The sequence below is a fragment of the Chroicocephalus ridibundus genome, chromosome 6, assembly GCF_963924245.1.
Source record: "Chroicocephalus ridibundus chromosome 6, bChrRid1.1, whole genome shotgun sequence".
Lineage (NCBI taxonomy): Eukaryota > Metazoa > Chordata > Aves > Charadriiformes > Laridae > Chroicocephalus > Chroicocephalus ridibundus.
Genome location: NC_086289.1, coordinates 60,043,699 through 60,061,267, shown reverse-complemented (window position 1 = coordinate 60,061,267; position 17,569 = coordinate 60,043,699). Strand labels below are relative to the sequence as shown.

Genomic DNA, 17,569 nt, shown 5'->3' with positions numbered 1-17,569 from the left:
ATAACATAGGAGACCACTAGATCATAATTTTTGCTTTTCAACCTGCTAAAAAAAAAAAAAAAAGAAAAAAAAAAAGAAAAATTGGGTGGCAAAACCAGAGCAAAGATACACTATCATTTCAGCAAAGCACTGTTTTTTCTGATGAACAGAGGACACTGAGGTCGTGGGATAATGTTCGCCACTCTAAACTCTGAGAAAGTAGGGGATGATGTTGCCTAACTGCATGAAAGCCAGCTCAAAGGGAAAAAGGCAATGGGGTATCATTGCTTTTACGTCTGGCCTATTATTAAATGGGAATTTTAACCTATTAGAAGAATTAGAAAAGGGCACAAGGCACAATCCTGGTCCTGGATATCAGAGTTTATATAGAAAATATAAGCAAACTGTTCTACTCTGAGAGCATAAAAAGGCATTACTTTTGTTATAGACCTCCTTGTCTATACTCTATATTCCATACTAGCACAGAGTTGAATAAAACCCATGTTCCTAACGAGCTAGGATACAACCTCAGAGCAGGGCAAACGTGATAGAAAACACAATCCTATTTACAGACTGCTTTGTTTGCATATAGTTTTTGCTTCTGAAGTGAAAAATATTTTATAAAAGATAGTGCATCTCAAGCTCAGAGTCTACTAGACATAGTCGTATTTTGAAGGGTATGAGCGTCTTCCGTCCTCGCTTCGAGCAGCTTCTTCACACCCTGCACCCTTCCTACTCTTCGTTTCAGGTTCGTACCCTGAACCAACTTTATACGGCCCCGTTCTGTAGGAGATATTCCGCCCCGATGCGTTGTAGGACACAGCTTTGTAACTGAAAGAGACACAAAAGATGGCATCAGCCACCAGAGAGTCTGAGACTACCCCACGTTGCACCCGGTGCTCCTGTTTGCTGTTGGATTTTAGGCAACTTCTTACTGTGTCATCACTTGGAGCCACCCAGTGAGCTCCACGGACAGGCTGCAAGTCTCTCTCATGTTTTTTCATAAACTTATACTTTCTTTCCCATGAGTAAATCCTTGGTTGAGTGAAGGACGCACCTACAAGCACCAGCTACGTAGGCGTACAAAGCCCTACCTGATGTAAACCAGAGCTCAGCTGATGCAATCTACACCTGCTGATGATCTGCTATGCAATTTGCAATCAAAGCTGCAATCAATGGGCCTGGCTTAGCCAACACATTGCAAATTTTAGATTTTAAGGTCCATCTTTCCTGCCCTCTCTATTTGTTTGCAAGTCGTGTCGTCAGGGAAGGGAAATGGTCACTTTTGACTGATGATGCAGGGCAAACATCACAATAACTCTTTCAACAGTGGTATCACACATAGACATGTCCTGTGGTGAGCTGGCTGTACACTATCCCAACACCCAAGGCTTCATGCAATACCTTCCCATGTCTACCCCAGATAGACTTACCGGGATTCTTCTGGAATCAGCCCTCTGCAAGCCAGGCACATCATGATGCCTCCTACGAGGGCCAGGCCACCTGCCACCCAGCCAACGAAAAGGGCTGAGCCAAAGGTGTACCTAAAAAACACAGAGATGCGGCTGCTTAGTGCTGTGACAGTGGTCCAGTCTGCTGCTTCTGAAACGCACTGAACAGTGTCATTCTCGCTCTGGCCCTGCAGAAGTTCCCTTGAGCACCATCTCACTTGAAGGCTGCTCATCCTCAATGAGGTCTCTACCTCACTTTTGAGCTGCGTGAACAGAGACATCCCAGCCAATTTGCTTGGACAAATTATCTCCAGTGCAGATGAGAAAGAGACTCAATAAATCTTCCAGGTCCTGAGACCACACTAATATGCATCCAGAGTTTGCCTTTCCTTCAGCTGCAGCACACCATGGCCCTGAGGAAGATCTGCACTGTGGAGCACCCCGAGACAGACAATCACCCACCTGTTCTGGATGTTCTGCATTCCTTGGTACATGCTGGCCGTGGACATCCAGAAGTTTGTGACGAGCATGTTGGCAAACACAGACACTCCAGTGATGGCACAGAGACCTGAGATCAGACAGAAGGGCAGACACACATAGTAATTACGGACTTCAGCTTTTCTGGGCACCCCAGGTCTTAGTTATCCTCACGACACCCACCAAGACCTCTGAGTTTTCCTGAAACCCAGTTACTCACAGCACTGAGGAGGGACTGAGCAATCAGCATTGCTTCTGCCTCAGATCCCCATACAGCCGCCACTGTTGTGGCACATCATTGTCACAGTCTTTAACACTTCTGTCCTGAAAGCAGCACTTATCTTAGGCAGAAACACAACCCCCAGCTCACAGAGGTGTGACCAAGGGCCAGTTCCATGGCATGTGGGTACCCAACTCCTCGGCTAGCTGAGACTAAGGACTTTGTTTTGAAATGGGAGAACTCAGGCAAGGGATGTCCCATCCCAAGAGTCGGCCACATCATTGGTTTAGGCACCCTCTCTTTGGGTAAGCATGGTGGGCTTTTCTAATATCCTCATTGGCCAAATTCTCAACCCGCTGACTCAGGTTGATATAATGATAATTTTAAGTGCAAAATCAAAGCTGTGTTGCAGAAGATGGTTTCCTTAGCCCAGCTTGTACTTATTGTACATTTTTAAGTTGCGTTGCGTGTCTCATATCCCATCAAAAATAAGCGCTGTTCAACTGTAAGAATTTTAAATGGGGACGTTCTCTTTCCCTTCATTAGGATATGGATTTAGTTTGATTACTCATCTGCAATAAAGTGTGGGAAACCTTGTAAGTGTTGTTCTGAAGCATTTGCAATTTTGAGGTAGCTGGGCAACAGTAGGCATTCCTGCAGCCTCCCTGATAAACCAAGGCATTACAAAAATAACAAGCTAGGCTACCCCAACCCCGAGAGTCTTCATAAAATTATTATGTATAAAGCCTGAGGCTCTTCATTAAACTATTACGTATAAATAAAGGATATAATAGCACGTAACAGCAATATACATATAAAAAATTAAGAGATTTATTTTTTTTATCCATGGGCTGTTTTTTCAGCCTTCCATGTTCTGTCCCATACAAACTTCTGGTTTTCTTTTACTAGGCAGAGGTAGAAACCACTCGTCCCCAGAAGCGCAGGCTGGAAGACAAATGCTAAGAACTTCATGCAAGCAACAACGCTTTGGGTTCCTCCAGAGCATTTGCTACCTATGACCAGAAGTGCCTGAAGACTTCCCCAGTCCTCTATTCCAGGTAACCATGACGCCTTGCACATGGAAAACGCAACACCACACGCTTACCAGCCACAATAAACATGATGCCGGAGGTCAGAGTCATGTTGGCTTTTGCAGAATCCTCCATGCTGCCGATACGGACACATTTCAGAGCAAAAATGCACACAAGGAGGCCAAGGATGCCCAGGACAATGCCCACGATCATGAGGGCCCGCACAGCCTGGAACATTGCTGCAAAACAAATTAACAAGAGCAACACTGTGGCTGAACTGAGTTCATCAGAGCCTAGGAGGTTTTTTAAAAAAAATTCTGTCTAAAAACAAATAATAAGAAGAAAACACTGAACATATTTTGCAATTCATTTGCTGAAAGCAAAGACTATGCCTTGGGAAATGGGCGCTGGATCTACTTTCAGTGGTTTTTTTATGGGGCACCTCTGGAAATGTGGCTGGTTTTTTTCAACTTCTTAAAGAGTTTGACGGTTTCAACATGATTTTTGTATATGTGCATTGGCACCAGTAATGATTTCTTCAGCTGAAACCGAGCTGGTGTACAGCCGGGATAAGCGTGAGCTGTTTCATAACTGCGATGATTGAGAAAGTGCTTTTTTTTCCTCCCCAAGCAGCAAAGAAAACAGACAGCTCCGCCCAGCTATCCGTGGCATTTCCAGCCACTGTGCGACTCGAAGTGAAGTTCTGTATGTTCCTGCTTTACCGTAAAACGCCTGGCACAGGAGAAGAGGAAAATCACCTCGGCAAACATTACACATACACCAAGGGAGAGCAGCAAAGCTTCGGCAACGGCCTCCCCCAGCATACCCTTCCCACGGTTATTTGTAACATCAGTCCTGTATACATCTGCCCACTTCCATTATTACAACACGCAAATACCCTAGCCCTGAATTCCTTTAGCAGCCTGCTGTCAAGGCGGGAAATCTTGGTCGGAGGCAGGTTGTGATGCCGGTGGGTCACGCCGGTGGGAGCTGAGCACTGCTGTCAACCAGATGAAGGTAGCAAAAACCCTCCAGGCCCTTCTTGGCTGGAGTAGAAAAGTAGGGGAAAAAGCAAAGGAAAAGTTGCACCTTTTCAAATGGAGAAGTGATGGGAAAAGGCCATGCATTTGAATACCAAGGTGATTTTCTAATAAGGTGGCACAAATCCCACCTTGCCTGCGATTGAGTGCTGGCCCCAGCCACTTCTCCTCCCTGCCCGTGCACGCGTCCCCGGCAGAGACAGGAACGCGGCAGGGCTGGTGGAGCACTGGGAGGGGGTGGTCGAAAGTATTTCAAGGGCTGTTGTGATTTGGCTAAGAAGAATCTCAGCCTTTTCTTGCCCTCCCACGAGCTCTTGCATCCCTGGGCTTGGCTTTGATGCTCCCCAGTACATGACTGTCCATTTCCAGGGAAGATGACACAGGCTTGTTACCAACTGAGAAGGGCAGGCAACATATCCTGCAGCCCCAGGGACTTCACTCAGCCTGCCCATCACCCCTTTCTCTGGGCTGGCCAGAGTAGCCATGGTGCCCAAGTGTCCCATGTGGCTCAACTGGAGCAGAAGGCACTGGTGCAGGAGAGTGGGGAGTAGACCCTGCTGGTCTTGCAGAGGGAGGGAGAAGGGAAATGTTTATAAACCCTCTGGCAAGGGCGGGTGCTGGGATGCCCATCTGGGTCTCCTTGCTTGTAGGGTACCATGAAAAACTTCTTTACTTTGAGGGTGGCAGAGCCCTGGCACAGGCTGCCCAGAGGGGCTGTGGAGTCTCCTTCTCTGGAGACGTTCCAAACCCACCAGGACACGTTTTTGTCCAACCTGCTCTGGGTGACCCTGCTCTGGCAGGGGGTTGGATGAGATGATCTCCAGAAGGCCCTTCCAACCCCTGCCATTCTGTGATTCTGGGAACCTGAGCAGAACCGTGCTGGCACCACAACGCACAAGGAAGCCAGCGGTCTGCCATCCCACAGGCTGGGAATACACCACCTTCTCCCATCTGGCAGTCCCACCGGGGCTGCCACTCTCATGACTCAATTTGCCCTTATCAGTTGATAACAAGTGCTAACGAGCCTGGGATTTTCAATCTCACATCCATCAGCCCCCAGGTGCGAGCTCATTAGTTATTATTCATCAGAGAACAAGAAGCTGGCGGATACGCCTTATCAGCCCTCAAAGGTTGTTCACGCAGCACCTGATGCAAAGCAGAAAGATGCAAAGAGAAGAAAATCACAATACTCATTTGTCTTTACAGTTACTTAAGTTTCTTTCCAACTGCTTTTGTGTCAGGGCAGGCAGGAGAGGCTGATACTCCAGGGCAGCACAAGACACTACAGTTCATGATGGAAGGTCCTTGTCCCCAAGACAGCCCTTCATTCCAGGGATGTTTCCTCTAGACCTTATGGTTCCTAGGTGCCATCACCATGGTGGTCTCAACCCTTCAAGAAGTGACCCTCAGATAAGACCTCACAGGGATATTGTGGGCTCTCAGGAGAGAGGTTCCCAGTGCCTTGGCTGCCCATGGAAGGACATAACAGGCCAAACAGCTCCTGGGATGTTGCACTTCTGCTGGAGCATTGAAGGCCAAGTGTGGAGAATCTCCATTGAAACAGAGCGATCTGCAGCTGTTGGAAAGGGGAGAGAGAGGAACACAGCAGGGCACAACAGAAAAAATGCAAAATAGCCACCAGCCGGGAGGCTGACTTGTGCGCCATCCCCACAAAGGGACGGAAAAGAGGAGAAAGTGCTCCCAGGTCTGCTGTGCCACGAAGGCCTCTTCACTTGGCTCATGGGGCTGAAAGTGGGAGCTGTTTGGAAAGAGAGCACTGCAGTTTCAAGTGAATTTTGGCTTCCATCAAAAGTCCACTGAACAGAGCTGCTATCCGAAGGTGAACGACCTCCCCTAGAAGGAAGGAGTGGAAGGGCTTAGACAAACAAAATAGAAGACTAATGAAAAAAAAAAAAATTGTATCAGGAGCACTAGGTAGCAAACAGCCCTCTAATGAAAGTCAAGCAGAGAAACTACCTGCCGTTTTGCATACACAGTTTGCATGAGGCAGGACAACTTTCCTTCACACCTGCACACGTATGGTTGCTCGTTTTGCACACCTAATTTTCATACGAAGGGGTGGCGCGCACAGAAAATACTCAAAGTGCAAGCTTGTTCACCGCAATAAAAGTCAGTGATCTGAAACCACAGTTTTGCATCACTCCCTTTTTCCGACGTGAAGTGAAACTGGAGAGTTGTCTTTTTCCCCAGTGTTGCTGTGAGTTGTGAGAGGTGAGTGAAGTAAAACAACCTGAACTCATCTAAACTAACATCATCTACATTTAGGTGAGTGAAGTAAAACAACTTAAACTCATCTAAATTAACATCATCTGCATTTCTTTTACTAATACAAGATACAAAAGGTAGAAATCTAGCTTTATGACCAGTTATGATTAATGAAGTATAGAAAATTTAGGGAAAAAACGAGGGGTTTAAGTTAACCAAATTCAAGCAGGGGCATTCCTTCTTTATGTTTTAAGGTATCATCAACTAAACAGACACATAAAGAGAACAAAAATTGACAGAATATCTCTAAGAGACGACAGAAAATGCCTGTGACTGCTTTGCACGGTTCCTTATTGCTGTATTACCTAAAAATAACATAAAAAGTAAAGTCTTGATTATGATAAATTGTCATCAAAGTTATGGTTAACGTTGCCTCATTGCTCTTTTAAAACACAATCACTTATACGCATCATCATAAGGATACGTAGATATATTGATCACCGTTTGTATATATAGTTTAATAAATATATTTTTTTATTCTTTAAGACAAACGGTCCCATAGTAGAAGTGACTCCAAACATCAATTTTGCTCTTCCCAATGAAAGAGAAGTTGCCTGGCGATCCCCAAGCTGGGTGCGCAGAAACACATTTGTTCCATCGCACCCCTCGGGACGGTCAGGGGCTTTGCTCAAAAAGCAAACACGGCAACAAACGCACCCCTCCGCAGCAAAAAACCTGACCCTGCCTCGCAGCAGGGTGGCAAGGCTGGCGTCCCTGAGGATACAGGGCTCAGAGCCCGCACCCTGCTCTCTTCCACACCCACCAATGGATGCAAAAGGCCTATGTACAGCAGCGCGTGCTTGTGCCTATTTGCAATTGTGCACCAAGGGTGAAAAGCACGCTCAGGGCCATATTTATTGCCAGCTGGCAGGGCACAGGCACGGCAGGTCACGGGGAGGCACGGCGAGCCAGGCTGGACGCTCCCCTCCCGCGGGGGTCCAGCTAGCTCAGGAGCACGGAATAACCCCGCACGCAGTGGGGTGGGAAAAACATCTCTTTTTGTAAAGTAAGCAAGCAAACGAGAAAGTTGTATCCCTCTACAATCTACAAATGCCACCACTAAAACTCCCCGGGTAACGTGAAGTGACTGGGCGCACCCTTCCCCTTCTCGCCCTTCCTACACACGCTGCTCACAGGCAGATTTCTTCAATTCCAGTTTGCTCTTTGGGCAAAATAACATTTCGGTTCTTTTCTGCAGAAGCCATTATTCTGATAACGACACAAAAATTACATGCAGCTGTTTTTCCTTGTGTTTCAATTCAAAGGGGCAGAATATTTGCGGGCTTAAGCATGCTCACTCTCCTCACATGAATGGAGCTGCGCTGATTTATGCCAGCAACGGGGCCGAACCCGTGACGCTCATCCAGAGATCACCTACACATGCTCCGGGTTGTAACCTCCGCTGAGTAAAGGTATTATTTTGGTAAGAAATACGCATGTATCTTTAGACTGAGTAGCCCGGAAACTTTATTCCTCGCAAAGTGCTTTAAGATATTTGCTCCTGCTTTGGATGAAAGCTGTGCAGAGCTACTGGGTTAAACTTGGCGCATCTTTTGTCCCTACCTGGCAGCCCAAGAATGGTGAAATATGGCCGGCACTCCGTAAAGCCAGAGCTCTGCCGCACGCAGCTCCTCCACAGCCCCTGATATTGGAAGACGGCCGTGACCGGGTTGTCATACAAGTCCTGCGTGCTCCACATATCCATGGCAGTGGACACCATGCACCCCGCAACACCCAGCGACGAAACGATGAACCCCATCACCTGGCAGATGGTCGTGGACATGGTGTCTCTCTCAGACTGAGGAGGTGAGACAGCCCCGATGAAGCCGCAGACCTAATGGGAGCACCGAAGTCCTCTTGACTGAGCCACCAGAAATGCAGCAGCTCTTATCAGATGCTTTCCATTGAGCGGTGTGTTTGCTCAAAGTGTTTTTGCAAGATAGTCCAGTTTCACTCTCACCGGGTAGGTTTGTGCTGGCAGCGCCAGAGATATGAGCTTTTGTCCTTTAGAAGTGCTTGTCCTTCCCCAGCTAAGCAGCCACGTTCCGTCAAGTGTTGGGCAACCCACTTGGAACATGCGCCGTCCCCCCACCGAAACCCTTTGCTGTCCACCGTGCTTCTCCTGCGTGCTTGGCACGGTGCAAGTGTGCTGAGAGGGGCAGAGGGAAGGACAATGTTCCCCGGTGAAGTCAGCACCTAGCCCAGGTCACCACCTCCCCGGCCCTCTGCTTATGCAAAGGGGGAGTAGATCTGCCGTCAGACCAAGCCAGGGACTTCTCTACACCCGGCCACCCATGCAAGCATCCACAGAAGAGACACGGTGATAGAGAGGGATGCCAGCGGTGAGCTCTGCAGGAGGATGAGGGGCCACCAGCTCAACCCAGGGAACAAACAAGGACATGGCGGCTCCTTGCAGCCACTTTGAGCATCACCAAGGCTGCCTCAATTGCTGACCATGGCACAACCCTGGGAACCGAGCCCCAAACTGATCCAACAAAGCTCCTTCAACCCTGTTCTCCTCCCACCCACATCCCCATCACGTGGTCCCACTGAAACCCATGTGGGAAGAAGGAGAGGGAGGGCACAGGGACCATTTGGAAAGTGTCTTTTTACAGGTGCTTTTCTATATTGGCTGGGGGGATGGTCCTGGAAAAAGGTGTGAGGGGTATAAAAATTAGGAAAGTAATTATCTCTTTGCACGTTGGAGAAGTGCTGGGCTCAGGGGAGCAATGTAGGTTCTCCGTGCCACTCTGCTGACGGAGCGCAGTGAGTTACAGGGACCTTCCAGCCTTTGTGCTCATCCAGTCTCATCTAATACCCTGCTCCGACTGATTTACTTCAGCCCTGACCCAGAAACAAATTCCCGCTTTTATCCAGTCCTGATACTGCTCTGTGCCACAGGCACCGTCAATACCACTGGTGAAGCCGACAGAGTGAAAGCCACCAAGAAGAGAGGAGAGGCCAGTTTCTGTGGATGGATGAGTTAGTGGGCTTATTACACGTTAGCTATTGCTTCATCCTCCTGGAGAACAACCGCCCAGGACACCCCTTTTGCTTTTGTGGCTGTGACATGAGCTGGTGGGCAGCAGACAGAAATGCTTTTGCACCGGACTGTACTGTAGCAGCCACATGTCTAGTGGCCACAAATCACAGCCACCAGAACCCTCCTGAGTCAGGCCCAAGGTGCCTTTGCTTACAACAATTTTATTTAAATTTAGTCATTTCTACTGTCTCGGCAAGTTTGTATCAGGGGAAGCGGTAGCTCCAACGTATCTAAAAGGTCAGAAGTTGCCAGCAAAAATGATAGGGTGAACAAACACCATATAAGTGAGCCCTCAAGAACCAGAGATGGTAAGAGCTGGTCATCCTCAGTGAGGGAGAGGGGATATCTCGTCTTGGATAATGCTTTGTGAAAAATCAGGGCTGGGGAGGACCTGTAAGGTAGGAGGACAAAAAGTGCTGGGGCAAATAACGTGGCCAGCTCTCCATCCCACCTTCACTGCCCGGCAGCCAGAATTGCGTCCCAAGCCTGAAAAGCTGGTTGCACCCAAGCCCTGATGCTCCCCAGCCGCTCTCCAGGATTCTTCTCCTTCTTCATATCCCAGGCCATGCCGCCTTCTTGCCATCTAGTGGTAAGAGACCACACCGCTCTTTTTCCAGACTAGACCACTTCAAACCATGTCCCAGGGATAGACATTCCTCTGGGACACAACACCTGTTCCTAAGGATAGTATCACCTGGCAGCATTAGTGTGCAACTGCTCGCAGGTCTGCAGAGAAAAATGGACCCATGGGCTGATCACAGCTAAAAATGACCCCTGGGAAGGAAGAAAAGGAGGGGGAGGGAATACAAAGGGCAAATATATCTTTTTCCAGACTTTTTTCCAAAAATTTCTACCACTTTTTAAATGACTGGTTTTTCTGCTAAATTATATATCTGGGTGGCTGCAGGAATACCAGCGGAGGTGGCCCTCCCATGCACCATGCCCGCGTGTTTGCTTTACCAGGAGGGGAGCCACCACTCCTTCCTCTAACCCTTTCTACTGGTTTCGGCTGCGTGCAGCTGGAGCAGCTCTTTAAGCCGCTAGGGACCTTCTCTCCTCCTCCTCCACCATTTCACACCCCCAGGCCCCATTTCTCCCCCCAACACACCTATTGGAAAGAGGGCCATCCCCTGGATGGCCCCTAATTGTGCCCTGTGCTGGAGTCTGCTATCCAGGCAGCGCTGCCTCACCTTTCCTTGGGGATATGGTTTTCTCCTGCTCATGGGGGATGCCTCCTTCTCATCATCCCTCTTACTCAGGGGCATCAAAACCTCAGAGCAATGGCGGAGTGATCAAAAAGTATCATCAACAGTTTCCAGACATGCAAGAAAGCCCAGATGAACTGGTCTTTGATTTTGAGGGCCAGATCGAATCGTGTCTCTGAAGAGGATTAACCAGCACAGACCTGCATATTCCTTCCTGAAACCTCATGCATGCTGCCTCCAAAAATGGAGCTGAGCAAGCAGCTTCAGTAACAAGGGTCATGCTGCAGTCCTTAGCCAAGAGGCAAACAGTCACCCAGCCGTGCTTAGCAATCCAGGCATGGCTGTCTTTGAAGAATTATTGTCTTTTGGAGGGGTTTCTATTTGCTCATCCCTAAGCATATTGCCTAAAGTGCTAACCAGCCGTCCCAGCGTTCGCTGCTTACCATTTCTCATGCTCTGATTAACATCCCGCTTGTGTACACTGGGAACTCAAAGCTCACACAAACACCTTCCTCAGTGGTTGGTTGAAGCAAAGTTCTGGAGAAAAAAAAAACTTGTTTCCATCCTAACCCATCCCCTAGCCCATTTTCTCTGCCTTTCTGAAATGTTCTTATTTTAAGCTTATTGTTCATGGTGGCTCCGGAGCCACTCGTGACAGGGAAAAATATGTTTCCCTTTGCAAAAAAATCATCACCCCACTTTCTCAGCACCCAGACAAATAACAGAAGATCTCCTGGGAGTTCTACCAAAACTGTCATCTCAGAGCATAACCTAGAAAGTGGTTGGGTGATAGGACAGCTGTAGAGCATGTCTAAGCACCTTTACTACAACCTGACACTCATCTCCAGCCACCCCTGGGAGATGCCTACAGCCCGGAGTTGTTGAAGGATGGGGATCTCTCTGCAAGAATGAGCCTGTTGCTCAGTCTCCAGCAAGGTGGCTGGAAGCTTGGGCCGGAGGGCTTGCCACGCCACGTGGTAATGCTGAGCAGTATCTAAGGAAGGGACATGATGGGAAGACAGCTCTTGCAAAGGCCAAGCTTCCTCACCAAGGAGCAGAGAACAGGGCTCCCACTCTGAGTGTTGGGACGTCTGCAGCAATTTGCCCAAACTAGGAAAAAGAAGGGTCCTTTGTGACCGCTCCCCTCTGCAACCTTTATTTCAGCTCATACTTGCTTTATCTACCCAGGCGTTGACTCTATATTATCTCAAAACTGGTCACTGGGCCCGTTGCAACTCCTGAATGTTATCGCCGCCTCTCCCATAAAAATTACCTACAGCTCATGTTTACTTTAAAATTTGCAAATATAGCTCACACCCTGCCAGTCAGTTCCAGCTTGTTCAGGCCGAAACAAAGAAAACCCACCCTTTCTTTTTCTGTCCCTCCATTGCTGTGATGACCGCAACCTCCAGGAGCGTGTTGTCCACCAGCCTGTAGCATGAAAAGGGCTGAACAGCCTTTCTGAAACTCAGTGGGGAAAGGGGGTCATGGAAGGTCCCCATCCCAGCTCAGACCCACTCTATACCATTGATCGTTCCTCAGCAGAGCTGGGGTGCATGAAGCTGCATCCTTCCCTACACAGCTATAAGCTGTAGCCCAGCCCCACATCTCCATAGCCTCTTGCCATTTCTTGCCATGCTCCTCTTCTGGCCTTCAGCCCAGGCCCTTTAGGATTATTTTTCATGTCTCTCATCCTTTCATGGTGTAAAGACACGGGACAGTAACAAGGATGTGACGCATGCATCTACCTTCATGACATCCCTTGCTGGGCTCTCTGCCACCACTCCCCGCCCTGAGTGTCACTGGGGATCGGGATGTCCAAGACCTACCTAGGGGGTCTCACACTAGCTCTTTTCCCATCCCCACAACTTCTTCACCTCCTCCTGTGAGTGCAAACCTACCACAGCCTCATGCACGCCCTTGGTAGGTTATATCAAGTCTCCACCCAACCTGGGCCACCTAAACCCTTCTGTGCATGAAACTTGGTCTCAAAAGACTTGAAGCAGGTCACAGTAGTTACCTGCAGACGTTTCAAAATTTGGAACTGAATTGACTGGGTCAAAGGATTTTAAGTAGCAAACAGAGCTTGCAAGAGACTTTGCCATGGCCATCGCCAGTGGAGGATCATGACACAGCAATTAGCAGTCCCCATCCTTACAAACTTTGGGCATAAAGCAGTTCCAGGGAGCAGAGGTGCCATTTCTTTGGCCAGGAGGCTGCCCTTTCTCCAAAATCCCCAGAGCAAGGATTTTACTATGGCTATGTCACGAAACGTGTGTTGGTGGTATGGAAAAAAAGAAAACCTTCATTGATATAGAAGGAAAAAAATCCAGAGACTCCAATATGAATTCTCCTCGGGGAACATCTACCCATCCCTGCCACCTTGCCACCAGCCAAACTGAGACCAGTTATTTTATGCAAAAATCTTGACGGTCACGATTACATTCCTGTGGGCTGTTTTTACTCTGACCCCTCTAGCAACACACACTTGTTTACCAGATGCAGAACTTTACCAGGGTACTCTCAGACTTTCAAAGCTTGCTGTCGGAAAAACAAAAATACTCTTAATTTTCAAGTCACCGGCCTTTTGTTCCGCGGCAGAGAGATGCCTCAGCCTTTCAGAAAGGGTCAAAAGCGGTTTTGACTTGAGAACAAAATGTCCTTTCAAAAATGGCTGAGCCGGTGTAGCTGAAGAGGTTTGTAAATAAGAGACCAAGACAGACAACAGGAAAATTACTGCCCGTGTCATTGCAGTTTAGCAAACTCGTAAGCAACCGAAAAAAATGCTCCTTTTAGCAGAAAGTGCCTCGTGACTTCCGCACTAGGTGAAACTGCCAGCCTTGCCAGAGCTCCGCTATTGCTATTTGTCTATTATTTGTGTCTTCAAATTCAGATCGTGTCCTCCAGACAACCACAGTAAGGTTCTGCCGACGCACCAAAGCAAGCAGCGAAAAATAATAAGAGAAAGCAAAATCAGAACAAACTGGCTTCGTTCTCAAGTGACATATTTCACCAGAGACTGACTGTTTATAGCTGAGCAGCAAGGCTGAGAGCCATAAACTACCTGTGTTATTTCTCATTTTCATCTATTATCTTGATTTTTCCTCAATCTATGTGAAATTAAAATTCCCAACTAAATTGAAGATAGATGGTGGGCAAGGCGAGTTTAATCTTTGCTATGGGAGTGAGGGATTGAGGGGAAAAAAAATCCACGGAAACCAAAACTTCATTGATGTACTCAGGTCACCTCGCTGCTTTGCTAGAGTCCTATTATTTTTATTCACTCTGGCACTATTGTTCCCAATATAAATTGCCATTGTCAGAATAATAAATAGGGGTTTATAATGGAAATGCTGACAAACCATTAACTATGTTGTGTTTAGCAAGGGGGCGGGGGGGGGGGGTTAAATGGAGATCAAGGCACAGCTCGGTTAAAATAAACACTGGGATGATGCGCTTAAATAGTATCTTTGCAAATTAATAATTTGATTTTTAGCATCGTTCTCTCACCCCGCCATCCCAAAGGGTTGGGATACAGCTGCCCTTCGCTAGCGGTGGGTGGGAAGGAATGCCCGTAGGAGCAGATGAATTCGGGAGACGGAGCCAATCTATAAAGCACAGCAGTGGGGCGCTTGGTCTCACACCAGCTCCTCCAGAGACTGGAAGTGTCAGACAATATATAACAGGAGGGAAAAAGAGGAGGCAGGAGCCAGGGGGAGAGCAAAGGAGTGACTTCGGAAGAGCAAACCCTGTTCTTGAAAAAGAAAGGGGGGGGGGGGGGGAAAATATCCACCTCACTTTTTGTAGGGCAGGGCTGGCAGCACGGGGCACAGGAATCATCTCGTCAGGACAAAAAAAAAAAAATACATAAATATTCGTGTGGCCACACACTGGTGGGGAAGGCACCGACGCTCCAACAACACCGAGGGAGGAGGACAGAAACTTCAGGGGGTTCACCCACCTTTATTTTCAAAGCTTGTGCTTTATTCTTTGGGTTTGGTTTGTTTTGTTTTTAAGAAATCCCTTTTTATAGGCGACTGCAACAAGCCCAGCGTTATCACACATGGTTATCGCACTCTGAGACCACCAGTTCATTAGAAACCCTGGCACTGAGGAGAGCATGCTCGTTTCTGTCCGCGGCTGGGAGGGAACCGCAGAGCTTGCCTGGGGGGAGACCAATCTCCCCCAGCCCATCCGCTAAATGAAGGATATCCATCCCCCCCAAAACGCCTCTGTTTATTTCCATTTGAGGAAATTCATACCCACCCGACCGACACCAGTCTGGAGGCTTGAAAACTGCAAAAAAAAAAAAAAAAAAAAAAAAAAAAAAGCTCTAGCTTTTCACAGTACTGCTGAGGTTGGCAATGGAGGTATTCTGAAAGAACAAAAAACCTCCCACATCTCAGGTATTCTGGTTTCTTCGAAGATTAAAGTAGTTCCCAGAGCTGAACACTTGAAAAGTTTAATTGCGTCTTCTCTAGAGTTACATTTTCTGTAATTTTAGGCTTTCAGAGCTGAAGAACTGAGAAAGTTCTGCAGCGCGTGATGGGAGAATGTGCGTGGGGAGAAGGATTTGCTTTTTACACTTCTATTTCTTCCTCCTATGGCAACTTTAATCTCTTACCTATAAGCAATTAGCCTGCTGGAGTTGTACCAGCCTGTCCTGCCCCTTGCAGCATGCATTTTCCCTGCTCGGCTTTGCTGACTGCGATAGCGGTGCGCGAATACAAGCCCTGCACAAACATCCCTCTCCGGATGCCATCCTGCATTTCCTTGTACTGGATACCGCCCGCGGCTTTGGCTGGGCACTGGGCAACTGGACGCCAATCTCCCTCTGGGCAAACGCACGTCTGCGCCCCAAAGTCTGTGTGAACAAACAGGGGCGTTCAAAGCCACGGCTCCAGCAAGGGGAAGGTGCTCACAGGCATCCCGGGCACCCGAACGGGGATGCTGCGGCACAGCTCACGCCGGACACCAGTTGGGAACGAGGATTCAGTGACGAGCGACACAGAAACACAGCAGAGGGGACGGAACACCCCTCCTACGGGTGTGTGAAACCCCAGCTGCACTGGGTTATACTGGCTTGATTTGCGCAGAGATAGACTACTCGTGAAAGAAGCAATTTCTGTGCACAATGCTTGTTTCTCTGTGTTTGGGGAATGCCATTTTGCAGAAGTTCTGCAATGATTTGCTGATACAATTGGCTGCTTCCCTCCATTCTTGCTGTGTCAAAGCACAGCGGCTAGATGGATGGAACAGTCTAAGTGCCTTTTTTCTCACTGTATTAAGGCAAGAAGAAAACCCAGATAATCCTGTTGTAACCTAATTGTTTGCACCCCTAGATACTCAGGGCACAACCAGGACAGGAATGATACCCATGGAAGAAAAAACTGGAACCAAAGGAGAATTAGGGAGAAATCCAGCCTGGTGGTATTAACCCGTACAGAAATACAGTGAGCTGAACTGTGACATATCCTCTTAGAAAAAGGATCTTCTCTGTTGCCGAGAATGTTAGTGGTTTCTGGTGGGAAGCCAGGCACGGCCATGCAGCTGGGGTAGGAGCATATACCCAAGCCAGGCACGGCACAGGGGACAAATCACCCCACGGAGCAGCCCCTGCCCCGGGTGTATTGCCCGGACAACACCTCAGGAACCAGCTGCATCATCAGCCATAATGAGTTTTGCTGAACCTCAGCTTGGCCATGAGAGTGGGGTTAGGTTGAGATAGCTCCAAGGGACCTGTCGTCCAACCAGGGTGAGCACCCGAGGTCCCTTTTGGCTAAAACTTGGGTTCCCCGCTCTGCACCGAAAATCACCCATCACCACCGCTCACGCACGGCTTCAGGCAACGTAGGTTTGGATGTGACGTGCCCATGGCTCTGCCCTCCCACCTCGCTGCCCTCACAGCCAGCAAGCCCTACCTGGCAGCCCCAGGATGGTGAAGTAGCCACGGCATTCGGTGAAGCCAGAGCTCTCCCGGATACACGTGCGCCAGAGGCCCTGGTAGTTGAACACCGCCGTCACCACGTTATTGTACAGGTCTTGGGTGCTCCACTGGTCCATGCACGTTGACGCAATGATGCCTCCTATTCCTAAAGCGGACACCACGAAGCCCATGGACTGGCATATCGTCACAGACATGGCGCCAGGTGCTCACTAAGCAGGTCCTCAGCGCGCGCAAGCCTCCACAAGCCAGGTCTGGGGCAGACAGCCAGGGCAGAAGGGACTTTTAGCTGGAGGCACAGCCTACGTCACAGACGGGAGTCAGGAGAGGTCTGTTCCGCACCATACAAAACTACCTTTTCCCTTTATCCGTTTCGGTGAGATAATTTTCCTCGGTCGGTACCAAGAGCCGTTTGTTACGCACGGCGTGAACGCCTTGCTCTCTGTTTACCTTCTCCCTCCAGGAAGAGGTGCAGCCAGCATGGGCAGATGGGGACCAGCAGGTCCTTCTGAAACAGCCTGGGGAGAGCTTCTGCAGGAGCAACTGCTTGCTCCAGGAGGCCAACCACGGAGATGCTTAAATCAGACGACGGAGATAAAAATTATGGAGAGCCTAATCCTTTCCTGGCAGGGATGATGCTTTTGAGCCAAGAGGAGAGGTATTTATTAGCATGCCTCTATCTGGGGATGTTTGTTTACGCAAAGGACAGTGTATAAAAAAAGGATATCCTATAGCACCACTGCAGCAGATGCTCGGGTGGACCTTGCTGCTTGGGAGCCCACAAGAAAGGCAGCAGTTGCCTGAAGCGTGACCTGCAGTTTGCTGCGGGAGACCAAGACTGGCAGACAGACCAGGGGAAAAAAAAAAAAAAATGGAAGCAAAGTTATATCCTT

The 17,569-nt window shown here is 48.6% G+C and overlaps 1 protein-coding gene across 2 annotated transcripts; it reads right to left on the bottom strand.

Annotated features, from left to right (window-relative positions):
* Nucleotides 1–483: 483 nt before the first annotated feature.
* Nucleotides 484–16,873, bottom strand: CLDN18 (claudin 18). 2 transcript variants are annotated; one of them, XM_063339318.1, is made up of 5 exons: nucleotides 16,654–16,873; nucleotides 3,233–3,397; nucleotides 1,893–1,998; nucleotides 1,413–1,523; nucleotides 484–810 (listed from the first exon to the last, which is right to left on the bottom strand). In XM_063339318.1, the coding sequence occupies exons 1-5, from the start codon at nucleotides 16,871–16,873 to the stop codon at nucleotides 633–635; spliced, it is 780 nt and encodes a 259-aa protein (XP_063195388.1). In that variant the 3' UTR covers nucleotides 484–632. The 2 variants fall into 2 exon arrangements, with proteins under 2 accessions (XP_063195388.1, XP_063195387.1); XM_063339317.1 differs by lacking the exon at nucleotides 16,654–16,873 and adding an exon at nucleotides 8,048–8,267.
* Nucleotides 16,874–17,569: the final 696 nt, after the last annotated feature.

Coding starts and splice junctions, on each gene's coding strand:
- CLDN18 (XM_063339318.1), bottom strand. CDS start 16,873: ATGTCTGTGACGATATGCCAGTCCATGGGCTTCGTGGTGTCCGCTTTA. Junction 3,398..16,653: donor CACCATCCTGGGGCTGCCAG/GTAGGGCTTGCT, acceptor TTTGTTTTGCAG/CAATGTTCCAGGCTGTGCGG. Junction 1,524..1,892: donor ATGCAGAACATCCAGAACAG/GTGGGTGATTGT, acceptor TGTGTTTTTTAG/GTACACCTTTGGCTCAGCCC.